The 23,372-nt window shown below is 35.6% G+C and overlaps 4 protein-coding genes across 10 annotated transcripts; 2 read left to right on the top strand and 2 right to left on the bottom strand.

The window, feature by feature from the left end:
- The first annotated feature begins 111 nt into the window (after positions 1-111).
- On the top strand, positions 112-4,176 carry LOC106133715 (COMM domain-containing protein 5). The gene is made up of 4 exons (XM_013333530.2): positions 112-370; positions 449-617; positions 1,022-1,153; positions 1,694-4,176. Exons 1-4 carry the CDS (start codon positions 265-267, stop codon positions 1,908-1,910), a joined length of 624 nt encoding a protein of 207 aa, XP_013188984.1. The 5' UTR covers positions 112-264; the 3' UTR covers positions 1,911-4,176.
- On the bottom strand, positions 2,195-3,016 carry LOC106133666 (uncharacterized). Its single transcript, XM_013333475.2, has one exon. The coding sequence runs from the start codon at positions 3,014-3,016 to the stop codon at positions 2,195-2,197; it is 822 nt and encodes a 273-aa protein (XP_013188929.2).
- On the bottom strand, positions 4,170-17,908 carry LOC106133667 (zinc finger protein 54). Of its 2 annotated transcripts, XM_013333476.2 has the most exons (14): positions 16,934-17,907; positions 16,284-16,406; positions 15,527-15,691; positions 14,983-15,168; positions 14,389-14,517; positions 12,536-12,624; positions 11,795-11,917; positions 11,290-11,400; positions 10,401-10,545; positions 6,968-7,026; positions 6,486-6,578; positions 5,666-5,783; positions 4,754-4,879; positions 4,170-4,251 (listed from the first exon to the last, which is right to left on the bottom strand). In XM_013333476.2, the coding sequence occupies exons 1-14, from the start codon at positions 17,072-17,074 to the stop codon at positions 4,198-4,200; spliced, it is 1,662 nt and encodes a 553-aa protein (XP_013188930.2). In that variant the 5' UTR covers positions 17,075-17,907; the 3' UTR covers positions 4,170-4,197. The 2 variants fall into 2 exon arrangements, with proteins under 2 accessions (XP_013188930.2, XP_060808422.1); XM_060952439.1 differs by lacking the exon at positions 11,795-11,917 and having other exon boundaries at positions 16,934-17,908.
- Positions 17,909-18,633: 725 nt separating this feature from the next.
- LOC106133736 (UPF0547 protein C16orf87) lies at positions 18,634-23,107 on the top strand. 6 transcript variants are annotated; one of them, XM_013333560.2, is made up of 4 exons: positions 18,634-18,931; positions 19,272-19,457; positions 19,768-19,828; positions 22,424-23,107. In XM_013333560.2, exons 1-4 carry the CDS (start codon positions 18,881-18,883, stop codon positions 22,627-22,629), a joined length of 504 nt encoding a protein of 167 aa, XP_013189014.1. In that variant the 5' UTR covers positions 18,634-18,880; the 3' UTR covers positions 22,630-23,107. The 6 variants fall into 6 exon arrangements, with proteins under 6 accessions (XP_013189014.1, XP_060808429.1, XP_060808430.1 ...); XM_060952446.1 differs by having other exon boundaries at positions 19,275-19,457; XM_060952447.1 differs by lacking the exon at positions 22,424-23,107 and adding an exon at positions 21,206-21,706.
- Positions 23,108-23,372: the final 265 nt, after the last annotated feature.

Here is a 23,372-nt window from a genome sequence, read left to right on the forward strand (position 1 = left end):
TCGCTTAATCCAGTTTTTTAAATTATTGTCGATTGTCGGTAATTACCGATTTAACCTCTAACTGCGTTTTATTTATTAACTACAGTCCTAAAAAAATTTGTTTTTGCCGACCAAATGTCAACCACACGGAGCATAAAATAAAACGCGTACGTAACAAAACAAGTCGCAAATGAAAAACTAATTTATCAAGAAATATATGATTAGGTACCTACCTAATCTAATTTGTCGAAATTAATTAATTGATGTATTTAAATTATTATCAAAATGTCACAGCAATTAGAGCTATTAACAGAGAATCCATCACAATGGACTTCGGTTTCATTACTCTCACCAGAAATCCAAAAAAAGGAAATAAAACCTTATGTTGTCCGTAAGTTTTTATTTATAATTTAAATGGCATGACATGTTACCAATAAAAATGATAATAACCCTTTGGAATCCTCCCCAGTGGCCCTGAAAGAGTTAGAAGGCAACCCTGACAGCCGTACATCCAGCCTTATGAATGTAGACAAGTTCTCCGCAGTTCGGGCTGTTGTGAGACACCTGGCGAGGCTGAGGTCGGCAAATAAGGAGCCGTGGGCCTCCGAAGATGTTACAGTGTTCCTGGAAAGTTTAAGGTGAAGTTTGTGATGTATCTGTTGTGTTCTTGCGTGTTATGTGTAGCCTAAACATAAGTTAGAAACACTTAGATTTATTTTCAAAATTGAATGTGAAGGTTTCCTCGCAATGTTTTCCTTCACCATATGAGTATCAGTTAGTATTCAAACTAATGTACATGGCAAAGGTAGTATTTGAACTTGTGCCTTTCTGCGCATTGTGAATTACTGAGCACCTTACGATTGAACCACCAATGCTCACTGGTGTGTATGTATGTAAATGTATGCAAGTGATAACCGCAAAACTGAGTAGACAAATAATTAAAAAAGAAAAATTACCCAGCTGTTTGTACTATGCGTTAATATGTAGTTAAGTTCTCTTTTTTTAAAGATTCAAGTATACAAAATTCTCCCTCTTCTTACAGGTTCAGTCCGGAGTGTGTAGAAGAGCTTACATCTCTTTTATGTTTAGACAAAGTGTACGAGAATGTTCCTAAACACCTGCGTGTGAAGCCAGGCTTGGTGGATCTACAGTGGAAAGTTGATATATCTCTAAGGTGATTTTGAGTCTCTATCTTAAAATCTCACTTCTCCATATGTGTGGTCTCCGGCAAAGAATAGAACCACTCAATCTTTTTTCCATGGATATCATAAAAAGCAACTAAGGGATACGCTAATAAACTTGGTATTTATCTTTAAGGTGATGGGCTAGCAACCTGACACTATTTAAATCTCAATTCCATTATTAAGTCAAACAGCTGAATGTGGCCTTTCAGTCTTTGTGAGACTCTTACTTATGTTTACCATGTAAAGGATAAAGACATGATTACTCCAAAAGATGGCACAAAATTTGAGAAGGCTGGCTGAGAAATCTGTCTTACTCTGTCCTTAACTGTAATATTTTACTGGTAACAGTTGGAGACATCTTTTCAAGGTCTCAAGTTTTAGACTTCAAGGATGTGCTGATGCGAGTCAGAATTTATTATTTTTTTTTACAAAAGTTCACGTGTGTAGTTATTTAATAAATATGTTTACTATTTATTATTAATATTTTTAACATATTTTCATTTTCAACTTCAAATTCTTGTTTCTTTCAGCCAATCAAATATGTCTTCAGAGAATGCGAATGCATCCCAAGCCAAAGAAATAATGAGACGGTACACCCATATTATACTGATCTTAACACTCACCGATGGACAAACCCTCACATACAGGTTATCTATAAACAAGTTTCACGAATTAAGATATACAGTGGCATGCGCTTTGAAGAATATGATCGTTTTGGAGAAAAGAAAATGTATGAGGAAAGACTGACACAGGCTGCCGTGGGGGTGAGCTGTATATATAAAGGTTCTGTGCCTCCGTTTGTAATTAAGAACCTTCTAGATAATCATCGCTCGTTCGATTTTAATAGCACTCCTAATTGTATCGCCTTGCGTTCTGAGTAAGGCTTGCTACACACATTCAGGTCAAGTTAATTTCCACAGACTGTAAAGTTGAATAAGTATGGGTGCATAACAAGCTTATGTTCAATAAAGCCAAGGAATGGCGTGATGGTTTTAATAAGGCCTCTTCTTCTTTGTCCTCGCCTCTTCCCGTTACGCGGGGTCGGCTTTCCTAATCTTAAGGCGCCATTTCTTCCGCTGATACGCGTCGTCAGTTGACAGGCCCAACTCTTTCATGTCTCTCTGGACATTTGACATCCAGGTTGTTAGGGCCCTGCCTTTCCCTCTCTTTAACGTAGCCATGGAAAGGCACTTCTTTACAGCGTGATCTTCGGGTCTACGCATTACATGTCCAAACCATCTTAGTCTGGATTCTTTGAGCTTCTCGGTTATGGGTGCCACCTTGAAACTGCCCCGTATATGTTCATTTCGGACTTTATCTTTGAGGGTAACTCCACCTGCCCAACGGAGCATACGCATTTCCGTCGTGTGTAGTTTATGCTCTTGCGTTTGCTTTGAGGCCCACGTTTCGCTGCCATAGAGTAGAACTGGTCTCACGGCGGTTTTATAGACTTTGCCTTTGGTTCTTACAGGCATTTTAGGATCACATAGGACTCCTGTCAGTTCTCGCCATTTACTCCACCCAGACGTGGTTCTATGGGTTATGTCAGCGGTGATCGTGCCGTCCTCGGCGATAACAGAACCTAGGTATTTGAACTTGTTTACTCTCGGTAGGATTTCTCCATCAAGCTTCAGCTCTGTGTGTGTCGTGCTAGATTTGTCAAGGCTAAAGTTGCACACCATATACTCTGTCTTAGTTCTGCTAATACGTAGTCCACCGGACTCGAGGGCGCTCCTCCATTGCTCTAGGCTGTCCTGTACTTCTTGCTTGTTGTTCGATATTAATGCAACATCATCCGCATACAGGAGGTTCCATGGTACGGGCTTCTGAATTTTCTCCGTAAGGTAGTTCATCACGATGTTAAATAGTAATGGGCTAAGCGCGCTGCCTTGATGAACCCCCACTTTGATATCGAAGCTTTTTGATACACCTGCGGCACATCGGACACTCGTTTGCACGTTAACATACATATCTGATATGAGCTTTATGTACCGTTCTGGAATGTTCTGGGAGCGCAAGGCCTGCCAGATCAATGTTCTAGGTACACGATCGAAAGCCTTTTCAAGATCTATGAAAATCATCCATAGTGTTTGTTTGTTGTCACGAGATTTTTCCATTAACAGCCTTATCACGTGTATTGCGTCTGTGGTTCCCTTCCCAGCGGTGAAACCAAATTGGTTTTCTGATATGAGAGTTAGACTTTGAAGACGTAATAAGGCCAATAAAAAAATTACTAATTTTTTTTTAAAGCCTTGTACACCAATAATAATAAATTTACCAGCCTTAGCTGAGATAGAAAAACAAATATAATAATAATAAATATAAATAGAACAGATTACACCGATTGAGTTAGCCTCGAAATAAGTTCGACTATTTTTTTTCGTAAAATAGATGAACATCCTAATAAAACATATAAAATCGACAAATCAACTTCTTTGTTATTGGCCTTAATTTCTAATTAGACAAACTCGTTAAGGCTAATAGATAAAGCGACTCATATTTAGGTGCTAGAAATATTGCTTAAGAAAATAAATGTGGAAATGAAATTTTCAAATTAACAAGTTTTAAAATCTGTTTGACAGATTGTTTTGCCTTTTGAACTAGAATATGCTTATCACATTCCATTCGTAATAATTACATTTCTGAACTAAAGTAAAGTATAGTTGTTAATTTCGAATTATTAGAAAAAAATATGTACCGAATAAAATGTTAACATTTTTAAAATCTTGATAAGAATAACATCAGCCCCTGTAGTAAGACACGCGCGACGCCATTTTTAACACACGAAAAACTATCGCGTTTCGCATTTTATTGTGACTCGAAACGGCCATGCTACGGGAGCAGGACAGATATATGATTATGATGTAGGAGCGACAAGGATAGAACATACGAATTTATGTATTTGACAGCTGTCATTCTAATCATCATACATTTTAAGAAGTATAAATGGTGCACTGTTCGTATAATAATGTTCAAGAGTTTATTTTTTAATAAAAGAATGAAATACTTTCAACTGAGTTTTTTATTTATTCAGTCACCCTTCACTCGGGATTTCCGGCGCGATCTCGTTTAATGTGTTTTCATCTTTCTGAAATGAAGAAAATAAATCAGAGATATGTTACGCCTTAAAATGAATACATCGACAAACATCCCTTACGGACAGACAGAGTCAACAATGTCGAAAATACTGGATTAAATTTAAATATTGAAACACTATTATATTAGATTAGGACCACTCCATCTCTTTCCCATGAATGTCGTAAGTGGCGTCTAGAACATAGACTTATAAACTTGGGATGCTTTTTTTAGGCGATGGACTAGCAACCTGTCAATATTTCAATCTCAATCCCATCATCAAGCCATACAACTGAACGTGGCCTTTCGGTATTTTCAATTGTCTTCCCCTTAGTGGATAAAGACGTGATTACATGTACCTATGTGAGTAAATCATCTGTTAGGTTGCATGTGTTTTTGCATGCCATCACTAGTTAAATGCGCGAAATGTATATGCTTTGTAACACCTATAATTGTACCGCATTTATAGCATATAAAGTATTTGTATATTATTTTGTGTACATTGGCTGCCTCACCTGTGCGTGTCTATGTAGCGTGTGCGCGCGCAGCGTGGCCCGCTGGGCGAAGGCGGCGCCGCACGCGCACGAGAACGGCCGCTCGCCGGAGTGCGTGCGCTCGTGGGCGAACAGCACGCTTTTGCGCTGAAATATTAATATTTTAAGATTTAAAGACATTATAAGTTCATAATGACTTTAATGTGGATGAAGCGAAGGAAGTATGCAGAGAGCGTGGCAATTGGAAGGAGGTAGTCTCTGCCTACCCCTCCGGGAAAGAGGCGTGATTTTATGTATGTATGTATTAGTACATACTATTTACTAATTTATGTACACAGAAAACATCGACACTGATAATCACAAGAAACAAAATAACATAGGTTCTGCTTATTTCAAAAGAAATCTCCTCCAGCAGACCCGAGATAGGAGATAAGACGGAAAGAGTGACAGAACAGAAATAAAATATAATTAAATATATATGTAAATAACAAATAATAAACTTACATAAAATACATATATACAATATATTATACCGAATTAGCAAAGCTTCGAGAGGTAATAGTTTTTAATTTTTTTTTTTTAATAATACAGTAATAAAAAATAAATTCTCAACATTAAACTATGTATTCTTTCGTCCAAATTACTAATCTAAATTTGAATAATTGTGAAGTGTGTTTCTGTATTGATACTCAAGTTATAGATATTGATATTCAAGTCAATCCATCTATTTCCCATGGATGTCATAAAAGGCGACTAAGGGAATTGTTAAATCTTCATGGTTTTGATTTCATTTATGAACACCGTGGCCTTTCATTCTTTTGAAGATTGCCAACTCTAGTCTTCCCCACAAGGTTATATAGACGTGATTAGGTATATGTATGTAAGTCAATGGAAAAAAAAATGGATGTCAATGGAAATAGTGGCACAACTGACCGTGAAGCTCCTGTGGCACACCGCGCACGTCTCGGACGGCGGCGCGTGCGCGTGCGCGGCGCGGGCGTGCGCGCGCGCCGCCGAGCGCGAGCTGTACGCGCGCCCGCACGTGTCGCAGCTGGAATTATACAGTTACATATAACCACGTCTATATCTCTTGCGGGGTAGACAGAGCATACGGTCTCGACACGATTTTTACAGCGTGTCACTATCTGAAACTCGGCATCATTTTGTGCCATACAGCTGAGCGTGGAATTTCAGTCGTTTCGAGACTACAGGGTGACTTTTAATTCAACTGCATAAATTTTACTGTTAAGTGTACTCATCTATAGGATATTTAAAAACGTTTAAAGAAAATTATCAGTTCATATTTCAGAAAGTACGAAAAAAAAATAAAATATCAAAATCCACGATCCTAAATACGTCATATCACCCCGCGACAAATACCAAAAGCGACGCGTAAGATTCAGAGGTCAACGACACAATTCATTCAGCTGAGCGATCTCGACAACTCTGTACTTTACTTGATCTTGATACTAGAAAAATAATTAATTTTTCAGACATTTATTTACATGTTTAGTTTTAATTTCTTTTTGTACCATTGGTCTGTATTAAAGCGTGTGACGTAGTTTTTGAGGGTTTTTTAAATGTGAAAATGATGACGTTTAATTTAAATAAAAATAGGCTCAAACGGCTCAGAAGCATGGGTATAGTCTATGTTTTAAAGGATTCAGTTGGTTTAAATGTCACCCTGTATACGCTCTGTCTACTACGTGAAGGACAAAGACGTGATACATTTATGTATATATATAATTAATACCTGTGTTGTTTAGGGACACCGTGAGCTGAAGACAAATGGCCGGCGAGAGACGAAACTGTCACAAAATGCTGCGAGCAATGCGGACAGGAGTGCCTGATAAACAATATCATTAGATTAGATTAATAAATATACATACATATAATCACGTCTATATCCCTTGCGAGATATGCAGAGCCGACAGTCTTGAATAGACTGAAAGGACATGTATATATAGCTTTATATAGCTTCATAATTTAATTGAGATTCAAATAGTAACAGGTTGCTAGCCCATTGCCTAAAAGGCAAATCCCAAGTTTATAAGCCTATCCCTTAATGGCCTTTTACGACATCCATTGGAAATATACGTAGTGGTTCTACACTTAAGTGCTAATTAATATAGTTTGATGGAAAAATACACATTTTATTATTTATAGACATAGGTACATGGTTATTTACGTGATTTAAATTCCCTCACGGTATTAAATTACTACTACTCTACTCACTTGTAAGATGAAGCGTCACGATGTCTTTTCGCCCTTTTGAAATGTATCCGCAGATTTTCCTGTAAATAAAGAGACTATCAAAATTAAAAAAAGTTTAAGTAACACTGTAATAAAATCGACTAATTGAAGCATAAATTTGAACATAATAACGAGTAATTTAATCATATGAATTCAATCATAATTACAACTAAATGAGATCAAAATTACGACTAAATTTTATCATAATAACGACTGAATCAGATCATAATTACGACCAAATTTGATTATAATTACGAAAGAATTAGATCGTAATTACGACCAAATTTGGTCACAATTACGACCAAATAGATAGATAGATAGATAGATAGATAATTCATTTATTTGATTTGCTACACACAATTTACAATGAACATACGGAATACAAATTAATTAGGGTGTGAGTTGCAGCAATACAAAAAGGTCACAACTCAACGAATTTATTGCTATAGAGCAATACGCTGATTTTCAGTTATGACCTAGGTGCTAGTGCAGGTCAATCTGCGTACGTAATAAAAATAAACAAAGACTCGTGTCGTGATCGTGACTTAAAAGTTTCATTTGTATAAGTGTGATAAATGTAGCGGCTTAATAACCAAAAGAGTATCTAAAATATTTGAAAATTCAACACATGCCCCGGCATCGCTTGTGTAACGTTATAAACCTTTCTTGAAACATTTATTTAAATATATAATGGGAATGGAATAAAAGAGTACATGAGAAGCAGAAACCGCCATCAGTGCCGAATATGCAAGTTCTGCAGATCCAAAAGATGCCTGCGGAATTTAACTTTGAACAAAGTGATAGATGCTTGAAGCCTAATGGGGGGAGGTATATTATTCCAACATTTAGTGGCCTGGTAGCGGAAGCTGCCCCTGAATGCAGCCGTTTTGTGTCGATAAGTTAGTAATGGGGGCCGACATGATCTCGCGTTATGCTGGGTGTTGAATTTTATTTTAGAGTGGAGATACTCAGGGATCCCGTGTCTTATTACTCCGAATAATAAACTAGCAAGATGTAGTTGCCTGCGCGAGTCCATATTTAACATGGAGGCCTTGTTAAGGTATGGCGTAATGCGACTTCGAGGTGGAATATCAAAACAAAATCGGCAGCATGCATTTTGGACACGTTGAATTAATCGCCGAGTTCTCTCCAATAAGCGAGGCCCATAGACAACATCCCCGTAATAGGCTATTTTACACCATGTAAAAAAAAATATAAAAATGCACGTATCTTATAGATTTTGTAAAAAATAAAAGAAAAACATCGATCATTATTCATAAAAGTGCAATATGGATTTTATAATTCAATTTAAAAAATCCTCTTTTTTAATCTGTTCTTCAAAAGTCGAAAACGCTATCCGCCATGTTGGGTACTGATGTGACGTCATACTTTTAGTAAACAAATATCGAATCGAAAACATATTGATGATGTCAGGCTCTGTTTATTTTGAAATTTTAAAATTTCTATCACGTTTTTGGGTTTTTACTCTTTAATAATTTAATAGAATCATGGAAGACGGTTTTGTGAAAGCAGACAATATAAATCTACCGAGGATTAATACGTTGATGGTGGCGAAATTTTTTGCGTCCAATCCCGATTTCTGTTCTGCTGAGTTAAGAAATGTTAAAACAACGATGTAAGTATTTATTGTATTAAACATTCTCTTACAATACACAATTATAATAGGTAAATTATTACACAACCAATCCAACATAACCTATTTTTTGTATTGTTTACTAAAAGTATGACGTCACGAGTCAAAACAACATGGCGGATGGCGTTTTCGCGCGAAAATACAAAATCATAAATAATAAATAGTTTTTAGAGCACTTTTCGGCTTCAAAAAATTTTAATAAAAATTCTATAGGTATAACACAGTCTCAGGATTGATTTAAAACAGTTTTCAAAAAAGAGTGTAATAGCCTATTGAGCCGCGATAAAACCAGAGCCTCACACAACCTAATACGTACATTCTCTGACAAAAAATTTCTAACCTTGTATAAAACCTTCAGACGAAAGAAGCAGTTTCTGACGACCTCCAACACGTGTTTCTCGAAACGAAGCTCACCATCCATAACTATGCCCAGGTTTTTCGCCTCATCGACTCTTTCCACAGCTGAACCTAGCAATGTTATTTTAGGATTACTGCTTATAGTCTTCTGAATTTGAACTCTAGTACCAAGGATTAGCGTTTTAGTCTTCGAAGGGTTTAGTACTAACGAGTTTTTAGCTGACCAATCGGCGATAAGTTCCAGGTCCTCATTCATTTTAACCACTGCAGATGATACTTCTTCTGGCTTGTGTGAAATGTATAACTGTACGTCATCCGCGTAACAGTGATATCTGCAATGCCTAATGACGTTAGTTAGATCGGCACTATAGATTATGAAGAGGAGGGGCCCGAGTATAGATCCTTGAGGGATCCCACGGTTCACTGGTTTGGGAGTAGACATGAGGTATGAACCATCCTCTTTTGTCAGTTTAACTCGCTGCGATCTGCCGAAAAGGTAGCTATGAAACCATCTGACGCAATGATGATCTAGGCCGTAATACGCTAACTTTGAAAGAAGCAGAGAGATGTCAAGGCTATCAAAAGCACGCGAATAATCCAGTAAAGTGAGCAAAGTACCACGACCCTCATCCTGCTCAGCCAATATATTATCAGTGACGTCAATCAAAGTAGTGAGGGTGCCACGGCTCCTGCGAAAACCAGACTGTAACGTAGGCAATATTTTATTTGCTTCGATGTATTTCGAAAGTTGTAACTGTGCTGCTTTTTCAAGAACCTTCGAAAGATAAGATAGCAGGCTTATTGGTCTAAGGTCAGATAAGCTACTGGGATTGTTAGTCTTAGGGATCGGAGTAACCACAGCCTCCCTCAGGATCGGAGTAACCAAATTTGATCATAATTACGACAAAATTCTATCATAATAACGACTGAATCAGATCATAATTACGAGCAAATTTGATCATAATTACGACCAAACTTAATCATAAATATGACCAAATTCGATCACATTTACGACCAAATCCCAACTAATATCCCGTACATCCATCTCAGTTTGGTCCAAAGGTTCGGCTGGCAGAGAATGCCTTGTGGCATTAAGTCCACCTGTTGTAAATTTTACGTGCATATAGTTTGACGGCCTCTGTGGCGCAGCGGTAGTTCACTTGTCTGTGTCACCGGAGGTCCCGGGTTCGAATCCCGGCCAGAGTATGATGAGAAACGAACTTTCTCTGATTGGCCTGGGTCTTGGATGTTTATCTATATAAGTATTTATTATTATTATAAAATATGGTATCGTTGTGTTAGTATCTCGTAACACAAGTCTCAAACTTACATCGAGGCTAACTCAATCTGTGAAATTTGTCCCGTATATATTTATATTTAAATAAATAAATCATATAAAATTACCGGAGTCTTGAACTTCAGATCGCACTCCACACAATAGTGGTCTGTCTGTTCGTGCACCGCTCTGATGTGTCTCCTCAGCAAGCTTGGGTACACGAAACTGCTAGGACACTGGGCGCATTGCAACATTCGCGATTTGTCGTGGCGACTGAAAAGAAATTGGATTAAAGTGAAATAATATTTTATTACCAAAACATACATACATATAATCACGTCTATATACCTTGTGGGATAGACAGAGCCAACAGTCTTGAAAATACTGGTAGGCCACTTTCAACTGCTAAGCTTAATGTTAGAATTTCAGATTGAGATTTGAGATTCAAATAGTGACAGGTTGCTAGCCGATCGCCTCAAAGAAGAATCCCAAATTTATAAGCCTATCGCGCTTAGTCGCTTTTTCGACATCCACGGGAAAGACCGACATTATTGACAGCTCCTATTTCCAATAATATTTTTTTTTTATTTTCTCCCGAAATTAGCCAAAGTTAAGTAGACGCGTAAACACAAACGAAGGACTTAACTATATCTGTGCTAAATTTAATTTTATATCACGTCTATTTTCCTTGCGAGGTAAACAGAGCCAACAGTCTTGAAAAGACTGGTAGGCCACGATCAACTGTTTGGCTTAATGATAGCAACGAGATTCAAATAGTTTCTTATTATTTATTGATTTTAAACTATCTGGTGCCTGCAAATTCGTCCGCTATTAAACAGAATGTCATTGATAATTGCAATAAAAATAAGCCATATAAAATATAATATAAAATGGGCCATATTACCCCTATGGGAAGTATGGGAATTTTTGTATACTTGTACTAAACAGTTTTCAAACTGAACTAAAAAAAAGAAAAGAATATAGATGTGATTATGTATAAAAAATAAAATTACTCACGCGGCATGCACTCTCAGAGTCTCCAAGCTCTTGAACAGTTCCCCGCAGCGGTGACACGCGTGCCTGTCGCTTGTGTGAGAACGCGCGTGGCGTTGCATTACTGTGCGTTTGCTGAATTAAAAAAATAAACAACTTTTTTTTATTATTTAAAATTTACTTATTATATTTTTTTTACATTTACAAACATGCCATGTTGTTTCCGGCACCAATAAAAAAAAAGACTATGACGACTCTGTCTTGTTCCCATGGATGTCGTAAAAGGCGACAAAGGGATAGGCTTTTATATATTATAGGCCGAACTAGCAAAGGCCAGTTTGAGAGAGCAATGGATAAATATTTGAAACAATTTCTCAGATATATAAAAAAATTATATTCCACCATAATGGCTACGTAATATTTTTAAATAACCTACGTATTTCATTCTTTATTTTATGAAAGTAAATCTGTATCTCAACACGAATAGGTGTATGTTTATTAAAAAATTAAAAACGATTTTGTGTCTCACTTGGATGTGAACGAGCAATGCTGACAGCGGTAGGTGGCGCTGTTGTCGGTGTGCGCTATAGCGTAATGTTCCAGCAAATGTTGGCGGGCGCCGCGCTGGATACCGCATACTTTGCATGAGTACCTAGATATATTAAAATAAACAATGAAAAAAATTTAACTTTTAAATACAATATGTATAAAATAAACATACATACATATGGTCACGTCTATATCCCTTGTGGGGTAGACAGAGTCAACAGTCTTGAAAAGACTGATCGGCCACGTTCAGCTATTTGGCTAGCCCATCGCCTAAAAAAAGAATCCCAAGTTTGTAAGCCTGTCCCTTAGTCGCCATTTACAACATCCATGGGATAGAGATGGAGTGGTCCTATTCTTTTTTGTATTGGTGCCGGGAACCACACGGCTCTTCACATTGCAATTTCAGATAATAAATACCCATTTTTAATTCATATAATCACGTCTATATCCCTTGCGGGGTAGACAGAGCCAACAGTCTGGAAAAGATTAAATGGCCAAGTTCAACTATTTGGCTTAATGATAGAATTGAGATTCAAATAATGACAGGTTGCTAGCCCGTCGCCTAAAAAAGATCTCAAGTTTGTAAGCCCATCCCTTAGTCGCCTTTTACGAAATCCATGGGAAAGAGATGAAGTGGTCCTGTTCTCATTTGTATTAGTGCCGAGTACCACACGACAAACTTTATGTACGTATATTTTTATATTCAATTTGTATCATATACCTGGTAGTATGAGACTTCATATGCCCACGCAGCGAGACGGCGGTGGGGCAGTATTGAGAGCAGATCTCACATTTCAGGGAGCCATTCTCCTGAGGGAAACATATTTTCCTTATTAGCACATAGAATAGGATAACTGTTCTTTCGATTCAATCTCAAAATATAAAAATACGATTTATTTTCAACAAAATAAATGGTAGAGGAAAGTAACCAAATATGGGCTACCATTTTGTTTTTGCCTCAAAAATAAAAAACTATTAAAAAAATAACCATTTATTGTGGTCAAAATAATCACACATACATTTTTAAAGAGCTAAGTAACAATCATATGTTCTTAATATTATTATGTATATATTATTATCTTGAGCATTAAACAAAATATCAAAATAGATTCTAAATATGGAACAGGTACTTAAATATGGGCTACTAATAGAAACTTAATATGTCTTCTACGAAAATAACAATTATAAATATTTACCTTATAAGAGATCAAATTACTTTGGTAGATGGAAGAAATCACATAATTTACTTACAAAAATCACATATCCAAGTGTCGAACTCTGGCCCAGCACAGTCATTATGTGCCCAGAGCTGACACATTAAACATCTTACCCACAGTTCTCCTGCTGCGTTTTCTGAAAAAAATTCCTGACAAAACATACACGCTGCATCGGCAGTATCAGGAGCCTCTCTTCCTATAGGGGCATCTGGTTCACTATCTGAATCAAATTGGACATATTCTTCACTTACACTTTCTTCCTTGGTCTTGGCTTACTTATTTCCTAAACTTCTTTTGCTTGGGTTACTTATCTTTTGTTTTATTTTCTTTTTCAATTTTCTTCCTACTTGTTGCAATAAGGCCATTTTTATATGGAGACAAAGTTATGACCGAAACCACAGCTGCCCATATTTAGGACCATAGTAATAGCCCATATTCGAAATTCTTAACTAAAATAAATTTGATCTTGTACTTTACAAATCATATATAGCAAGCAATAAATCGACCGAAAATCATAAAATTAAACTTATATTTTGTAATAAAACACATGGTTACAGTATGTAGACCTAATTTTCTTTGATTAAACAACACATTGATACGAACCTCAGAAAACTTTTCGACAGCAACAACACAAGAACAGCTGACAATGGCGACAGCTCGCGCGCGATTGACGAGAGCGAGTGAGTGCGATGTCAAAGCGAATGAATGCGATGGACGATCGTCGTTTGTTGTGTCATTCGACTGTAGGTTTTCGAGAATTGTTACTAGCCCATATTAAAGCACTAGCCCACATTTAGTTACTTTCCTCTATTGTTTTCAACATAACGTAAAGTAAAAAATAAATTTCAGCTTCAAATATTGAGCAGCTTCAACCCTTCGCACCATGCGATTCGCCGAATCTTTCATCATACGAACTCAGCATCTCCCTTTCCCGATACATAGAACTAAGGGATGTTTAACAGTAAAAAGTCATTATTCTGGCTTACGCGCACCACTTCAGGCCTCATCATGATTACCACCAGGCAAATTGAGGTCAAACGCACTCAAATTATTATAAAAATAAAGTTCAGTTTTACCTTTATTTATTTGACGAAATATTCATATCGCAACCATTAGTTTTAAATTCATTCATGTTTTTTAATGTAGAGTTCACGATTTAGATTTAAGAGATCTAAATTTGTAAATTGACGTCCGGTGAAAATGCTGCAGTGTAGTTTTTTTCCGCCGCTTCTTCTACACAAGCGCTTTGGAAGCGGTAGTAGATATAATTAGATTTAAGTGATGTGACGTCAATAAGTGATACCTTGTATCCAATTTTGAAAATAAATCTATTCTATTCTTTTAAGGGAATACTAACACTTGTGTGCTTCTGCATGTGAGTCATAAGAACATCTTCAAAGTTGAACCCTTTAACGCACTTCTCACACTTGTACAAACTGCGCTGGTACTCCGCCGACTTCGAGCGGTCTTCCATTTCTTTTAGAACCTGCAACATAAATAAATAATTAATCTTTATTGTCTCACCAATATCACAAAAAAGTTTACAAAAAAACTTACAAAAATAACTTCATTGGTAGGTATTACGAAAAAGGATTATGGTGGGTTGATACCTAAACTAGGAAGTATCCTGTATCTTAGGATATCAACCCTCCAACCCATTAAATTTATAAATAAAATAAATGCATCAATGCATAGACATTATCTTCTTTGAGTGATCCCTTGCGGGGTTGAAATATCCAATAGTTATGGAAAACACTGGAAGGCCACATCCAGCTTTATGAAAATATGAGGTTGCTAGCCCATGACCTACAAGAGGAATCCCAAGTATATAACCATATTATTTAGTCGCTTTTTATGACATCCATGGGAAAGATATAGAGTGGTTCTATAGGCCAGCATGCTTAACCCTCTTTGTTATGGATGAAATGATAATGCGTATCAAAAAACCTACCTGTTCCTTAGTCAGCTTTATAACCACATACTCATCGGTCTCCTGCACCATGCGGGATGAGAAGCCCTCTTTGACCACTTTCTGTCTCTTTTGCTTTACTTTCTTTGTCTGTCTGTTTGTCATGGCGCTTGTTTGTTGAACTGTATCTTCACTTTGCACTTCTGTCTTTACGGGCTCCTCGGTTTTCTGAAAGCCAAATCTTTCTGAGTTTTTAAGTCCATAGAAATGTGTTAAGCGTATTCGTATAAGTTTTCCATCAATTACCTACACTTCTTTGCTTGAATTAGAATCATATTATTTTTATAAGTACATTATAAACATCATATCTTATTTACAATACAGACAATGTATAATGTAAGTTTAACCTTTTGTTTATTGTCTTTAAATAATTTAGAATAGTTGTTTTAAAATAATATTACATATAATACTCGAGTTACCTTTTACCTCGGCCTAAAGTTTTAGGTTATTGTTAAAATAAAGTGTCTACATAAGAAATATAATGTCTTAAGATTGTGTACAATAAAATTAAAAAAACATTACATACTACTTCCTTCTCCTTACTCCTAGGAAACAGTTCATCATCAGTCTTCAACATCACAAGTGGCACATCATCATAATAATCACCGTCAGATTCATCATCCTCAGGATACTTGTAAGTTTCTGTTTTAGTGGTGAAATCGTGGAGTTTGTTAGTGTTTAGTTTTGAGTCCTGAAACAAAAATCGCGCTGGTCTAATGGCATCAAAACAATTTGTACCTTTATGGTGTAGGTAGCGTGGCTAAGACAAGAGAAAAATGGAAAATGGTGTAACCGCCTTTTGTGTCAAACCAAAAAAGGCACATTTGCGTGCAACTAACCATATGTGATTCCTTGTTTTTTTTTATTATACTGGTAAATAAATTAAATTATAAATAAACTTATGAGTCCTGGCATGGCATCATGCAATGGAAATACATTTTTCTGGAATTGACTAAAATACAATAGCAATACTAATTACTTGTAGTGTCTATTAAGGCCTGGTGTTGTTTTGCGGCTGCGAATATTGGATTCTATTTTAAAATTAATATAAAAGAAATATTTAAGAAAAAGAAAAAAAAGGTGTGGATGAAGCAAATAAAATATGTAGACTTCATGGAAATGTGCAAATCGAAATATGTAGTCTCTGCCTTACCCTCTGGGAAAAAGGTGTGATTTTATGTATGTATGTATGTACAAAAGAAAAACAAATGTATTATCAAAGTTTGTGAATGAGCAGTGTCATAGATGTTTCAATAGTGTGGAGTTGGAAATAAATTACCTACCTGTTGATAACAGTTAGACAGGATCTCCTCCGCTCTAAGGCAATGTTGCACAAACTTCTGCACTTTCCGCAACAAGCAACCACAATAAATACATATAAACATATCCGAGTAGTTTGATACAACCTAAAATAAAAAAGAATTTAAATCAAATGAATTATTTTATTAATAGAAATTGGATGTATGTATCTGTCCTGACACATGTAAGATAGAAAAGGAATGATTCTATTCTTCACATATTCACATTTCAAGTCTTAGAAAGTTAGTAAAGAAATATTCTCAGGACCTGCTTTAAAAATACTGTACATACCACTGAACTTTACATACTTTTCATGTATTTTGAGAAAAATGAGAATGTTCTTCAACTTGTTCGTTTTGTAAATAACTAACCCCTTAGTTTCTTGCCCGTGTTATACTTTTTTTTTCTCTTTGTTATTTCAAATGGAGACCGTCAAAATTCTATTTTGCTAAGTATTTAAGAAATCTTTACCAAATACTATAAGAGGTGTAATCGTTGTAATTGGCACACTTTTGAGTCAAGAGACCGGACAGGGTTAGTAATGTATGTAATGTTTATTTCTCTTCATGCAAGACAGGCAATGTTACGCTTGACTAATGTTTTTATTCAATAAATAAAACTGATAGACTGTTACCTTAAAACTCCTCGTCGGCACAACATCTCTATACGTAAATATCTCAGAATTAGTCATTGCATACACATTGTCGCCTGCCGTGAGGCACACGCGGCATATTTTCTTACTTTCCGTATTACTGAATTCGAAGTTTACAGACATTTTTTCACAAAATAAAGAGGTAAACAAACAGATCCCAAACAAAACCAAACATTTTCATTCATTGCACAATTGGATTGTCAATGTCATGTGATATTCGAGATGGCATGACTTATTTACAGAAAAGAAAGAAAGACTTCTAGGCTTGCACCACTATGCCTGGTCCTTTTTGATGTCACACATACATATTCTAAGTCGAATCGTGAAGATTCAAGATGACGAATCGGAAAACATAATTACATCTCTATTTGACAAAAGTCTAATTATCTAGCACTCAATCTATCCAAAACCAAGTTTATTCCCTTTGCACCCCATGTTCCCTCTCAATCAGCGCTATCCTTCTCAACAATCCTACATACATGCTCTGAGCATCCCAATTTTTTGTCAGATTGTAATTGTACTCCAATTGAGCGTGTCTCCTCTATTAAATATCTAGGTGTAATTATAGATAGTGAAATTAACTGGAAACTGCACATTGATTCTGTCACTTCTCGAATCAGAAAGCTCATGTTTGTCTTTAAAAGACTCAGGTCAATCTCTGATTTCCATACAATGAAAATTGTCTATTATGCCCTTGCTCAGTCTATTCTGTCGTATGGAATTATAGCCTGGGGCAGTTCTGCGAAAACCCACATGTTCAGGCTGGAGAGAGCTCAGAGAGCTCTTCTTAAAGTAATTACGAATAATCCAGTTCGCTTCCCTACAAATGAATTGTATTCATTATGCAGAGTACTTACAGTTCGACAGCTTTACGTTCTACAGACTGTTCTATATAAACATTCACAACTAGCCTATGACCCCACAATCTGTCATAATAAGCGTAGATCAGACAAAGTCTGCCGAATCGAAATACGACGTACTTACTACCTTAGCTGCTCAACATTTTTACTACATTAGCTCTACTTTGTATAATAGAATAAATAAACTACTTAATATATATCCGCTTACATCTTACAAATGCAGGGTTACATGCACTGAATGGCTCATGCAACTATCTTACGATGATACGGAAAGTCTTATAAAAGTCGGCGAATAACAATAATTTCTTTTACGTTAAATATTCTCATGATTGAATATCCTCTAGACGTTTCAAATCGCAATACAGCCTTACATACTTCCTCTCTATACCTACACCAACACAAACACGTTTTCCACACAACACACTAACAAAACACATTTGCACCCAATATCAAATCTTTTTTTTTTCCTTCTCTTTTGTTGTAATAAATGGATTAGGTGCTAAGATTAAGGAAACACATTATATAAATGTTTTCTGGAGGTGGGCGTTGAGATCTGCGACACAGTTTCATAACTTCTGCAGATGTCATCGTTATCCTATGTTTACTTAAATTGTACTTGTTTTTGTTTCCAAATAAAATATTTTTCATTTTTTCATTTTTCATGCTAGAAACTTTGATTCGCATAAAGTCAATTTCAATAGCATAATTTTTTATCATTATTGTAAGCCTGAAATAACTTAAAAACAATAAAGATATAACTGTTATACTATTCCCAAGAAAAAAAAAAAAATCTCTATTTGACAGTGACCGTGAGTAAATTGTCTAGTGTTTTTTTTTTACTCCTTGTTGGTTGTTTTTATTTCTATTCCATTGTCATTATCTTTGTAATTAATAAATTGTTAAAAATTTGCCATTAGCTAATTGCAATTTCTAATCTAACTAACAATGTAAATTTTACTTCTGTAAGAATGTAATAGAAATGGCTATCATTTAAAATACACAAGCAAATAATTTATACATTGTATCTAGTGACTAAATTTTACCAAGTGCATATTGACGTGCTTTCAAAATGGGTAAAAACAAAATGATAGCGAAAAGTTGCCCTAAATGTGAGATGCAGGTATGTAGCGAAGATAAATGACCTGAAACAACACATTTTTAATGGCTCAACATTATTTATTGACTTACTAGCTTCCGCCTCGTTGCTTCGCTCCTGTGATAATATAAGGGTAAAAAGTCAATCTAAATTTCATCAAAATCCGTCCAGTTGATTTTACTTGAAAGAGTAACAAACAAACTTACATTGACAAGTAAAAATTAAATATATATTTAATGATGATCCATTATACTAGAATTGCTTATAACCTGAGCTATGAATTTACATAACATGAATCATTCAAATCTGTGCCTTCTGAAAAATGAAAAAAATGAGAAAAAATATGTCCATTCACATCACTTAGAAGTCTTCATTTCAGGTCGCTGTAGCCTCGAAATCCTGCAAGTGTGGTCACACATTCTTTGCGGCCAGACGCGGGGCGGACAGCCTGCCGGCCGTCGAGGACATCCGACGTCGCACCGGCCGCGTCAGAAGATCTCAACCTCAGTTTTATGATGCTCAACATTACCAGAAGCAGATAAAACGAAGAGTAAGTATCTACTTCCTGGATCAAAATCGGATACATTCTGGCAAAAGGTTGGGTCAAATGTACTTTATTTACTACTTTGCATGAAGAGAGTTATGAATGTGGATGAAGCAAATGAAGTATGCAGGTTTCATGGCAAGTGGAAAGATGTAGTCTCTGCCTACCCCTCTGGAAGAGGCATGATTTTATGTATGTATGCAAGGCCAACTATTTATATTCCTTGCAAAATGTGTGTTAGTAATGTATTTCTGCCCCGCCAGGAAAGAAGCATGTTGGTATGTATAATGGACTCTATTTCAGTCTTTTGTTTCAGTCACCAAAGAAAAGAGGACTGGATGAGGACTACAAAGGCAATAAAGATAAAAGTGAAAGTGGTAAGTGCTTGTTACAGCTCAGCTCTTATTCTTTAACTTTTCACAGTTAGTGTAATATAAAATAGTGTGGGTCAACTACAGAAAAGGACATATGGTTCTTACAGGCAGGGTCAGGAGAGAAAGCAAGTTACAAATCAAATTCAAAATTTTTATTCCTTTATATTTAACATGAATTTGGGAATTAGTGAAGTTTCGTCAAAGTACATTCTATTCATAGAATTGATTCTTCTTCTGAAGTCAAAAAGGAAAGGCTTTGTGTAGGCGATAGACTAGTAACCTGTCACCATTTAAATCTCAATTCCATCATCATAGTGATGAACAGTCTCAGTCTTTTCAAGACTGCTGGCACTGTCTACCGTATAAGGGAGAAAGAAGTGATTATATATGGGTAAGGCCGTAAATTTTGCCACTATTTGAAAAAAAAATATGTCCCACATTTTGACTGCATATATAAAAGACTAATGCTAGTAATTTGTTACTAAGGTACTCATAATATATTTTGTAGCTCTTATCTCTACATAATTTAATTTCAAAAGTTCAAACACTTCAATACTTTAACTTCTAGAGTGTGTTCAACTTGGCCAGTCCTCCAAATTTTGCAAAAATCGCGTTGTCTTTTTTATCATCCAAATACTAGATAACTACAAAACTCGTAGTATATTTATTGAATGTCAAGTTTACAAGAACTTAACCTACAGAACGCAAAACTAAGCAGCCAATTAATAATATGATTTATTAAAATAAGTAGATTTAATTTTTTTATCGCAATTTAAATGTTTGTCCCCGTATTTTTGCTTATATGTTACAATTTTGTATGTTACCACAATTTCACCTCTAATTAAGGTAAAACATTTTGGTAATATTTTGTATCGATACTGGCAACACTGAAGTGTCCATGGACAAAAAGAAAAAAAAAACCATTTTGTTTACTGTGGTGGGTTTGACAAAAAGTGAGTGCAGGTGTGTGTCGTCATTCGGGATTTATTCGATTTCAAAGGTAAAGAATTGGTTTATTACTCCTATTTTCATGTGAAAGTATTATTTAGTGAATAAGTTATGCAGGAGCCGTGTTTTGTTTTAAATTTAGCTCGAATGATCGAGTTATGGTAAATTATAACCAAAAAAATCTTGCTTCTGCGTTACTTCTAGGTTACTGCTATGTTATCGGTAACATTGATTGTATGTTACGTAACGTTTAAGTGTTGTAAGGATTCGTACATAGACTCGTGCAATAGGCTACGACTCATTTAATTTCATATATTAAATAAGTATTTCCTGTAGTTAATGGCTTAGGAAAACAAAATATTATTATTATTTTAATCATTAAAAGTGCAAGATGAATTTTGAAATCCAATTTATAAAATGTGTTTTTTATAGAAGGAAGCGAGCAGAACGATGAAGAACTTGGCAGCACGGTTAGAGAGAATAATGAAAATGAAGGGAATTATTTAAGTTTCAACATAAAAGATTCGTTATGGTTAGATAATTTGAAAGAAAAACGTGGAAGTATTATATTGGATTTGTTGAGATCATAGAATTTAAAAATGACGAAACATATTACAAAATAATTTTTTTTTTAAATGTTAAGATTTCAAATAATTCTGTAAAATTCTTAGTGCAAAGAAAGTTAGATCTTGATTCTGTGACCACAATTTCTATAGTAAAAAAGATAAATTTGATTCAGTTAGAGACAGATTCAAAAGAATATTATCTGCAAAATGATGAAGATACTGTATTTTTTATTTAAATATTTTAAATCATTTGTTAGTTGACATAAGTAAAAGTGGTTACCTAGTTCCTTTTTTGTGATTTTATTGATTAATTAGTACACATTGTGTTTTAAGTACCTATTTAATGAATAGACATTTTAGAAGATTTCATTGTTTTTTATTTGCTTCTTCTTTTTCTTAGTCGTATTCCTCATGGCTGAGAAGTCGTGATCATTATATGGATTTCAATGAAACACACACAACGACTTTCTTGGCAATATTAATAGAGTGGTTTGCCATTGCCTTCTCCATTTCACACACTAACTGATAAATAATCGACTAATGTGACTTCCTCACGATGTTTTCCTTCACCGGAAGCAAGTGGTGGTCATGAAAAGTACTAAACGTAAGTCAGATTAGCATACAAACTCATGTGGCTCGAGTAGGATTCGAACCCGGGACATTTCGATCACCAGGCGGACGTCTTAACCACTAGACCACCACCGCTTCATTTCATTTATATGCTTAGTTCTTACATAAGGTTAATAGATACCCTGGCCCGTACGCCCGTACATACATTTTGTTTTGGAACATTGCATTAACTTCGTTTGTGTTTCTCAGAATACATTTGCTTCTCCAATTCCTATGGAATTGTGCTTGCCATTACAATCGTACGTTAGTATAATTTTCAGTAGGTACTTTACGAAAATATTATGAAATTTGAAAAAAAAAATTAATAAAAAAAAGAGGCAGTACTTCTGAACTCGACCTTACACTCTTTACTCGTTACTTTCGTGTTACTTATACGTTACCATAACATAGAAGTATCTATGTTACTCTATGTTACTAAGTGGCAAAATCTACGGCCTTACCCATATATGAACAGTTTCTTTCATTTCAGCAACAGCTCGAGCCCGTCGCCGCCGTGCCCTACGCAGGGCTCAACGGCCCCCGGTCACGACCAACGAGCGAGCCGCCAGAGACCCCACGCCGCAACTCAAACCTTCACAACTAGCTCGCTGCAGGCTTATACTGCAAGAAATCAATAGAAAAATGCGAGCTGTTACGTGGCAGCCGCCGACGGATCTCTAGCCTAGTTAATAAAAAAAAAAGTTCCTGTCAATGTCATGACAGTTTTAATTAGAAAATGGCGGCAATTTTAGTAAATATTTTCAATTATTTTTAATTTCTATGATCTTTTTGGTTCTTGAATAAATTAAAGAACTAGTAGTTAGAAAACAAAACGAAAACGAGGGCAGTTTCGTGGCGGCTCCAAAGGGATCTCTAATTAAAAAATTTACAATTAAGAGGGAAAAAATGTTTGACAAATATCTTAAGATAATTTTTTTAATTTTCATTACAAATATTATGAGTATGATTTTTAAAGAATTATTATGAGTTGATTTATTTTTTTATTTTATTTTAATAGATGACGCTGATCAGATAATAAGCAGAATGTATATTATAGAATTTGGTACTTATTAAAATTCGAAAACTCAGAATTTTTATTAAAATGCGAACTGTATAGTAATGTTTAATTTAATTGTAATTATTAAATTAAGTAATAACATCAATGGGTTTCATTTCCACATTGGTATGAAAAAAAAATTCTGGAATGGCTTTACCTCTGCACCTCCGAGAAAGAGGCGTGATTTTATGTCGCAGACTTCCAAGCTTTATCCCAATAACAGAAGAAGCTTTTGGGACACGAAGACCGCTCCAGCGGGGCTAGTAAACAGGCGCGACACTGTTTTCAGCGATAGTCTATCGCTGATTCGCTTTTTATTTTGACGTGACACGGGAGTTGCGATGCAACTGAGACTAATGCCAAGAGG

The sequence above is a fragment of the Amyelois transitella genome, chromosome 28, assembly GCF_032362555.1.
Source record: "Amyelois transitella isolate CPQ chromosome 28, ilAmyTran1.1, whole genome shotgun sequence".
Taxonomy (NCBI): domain Eukaryota; kingdom Metazoa; phylum Arthropoda; class Insecta; order Lepidoptera; family Pyralidae; genus Amyelois; species Amyelois transitella.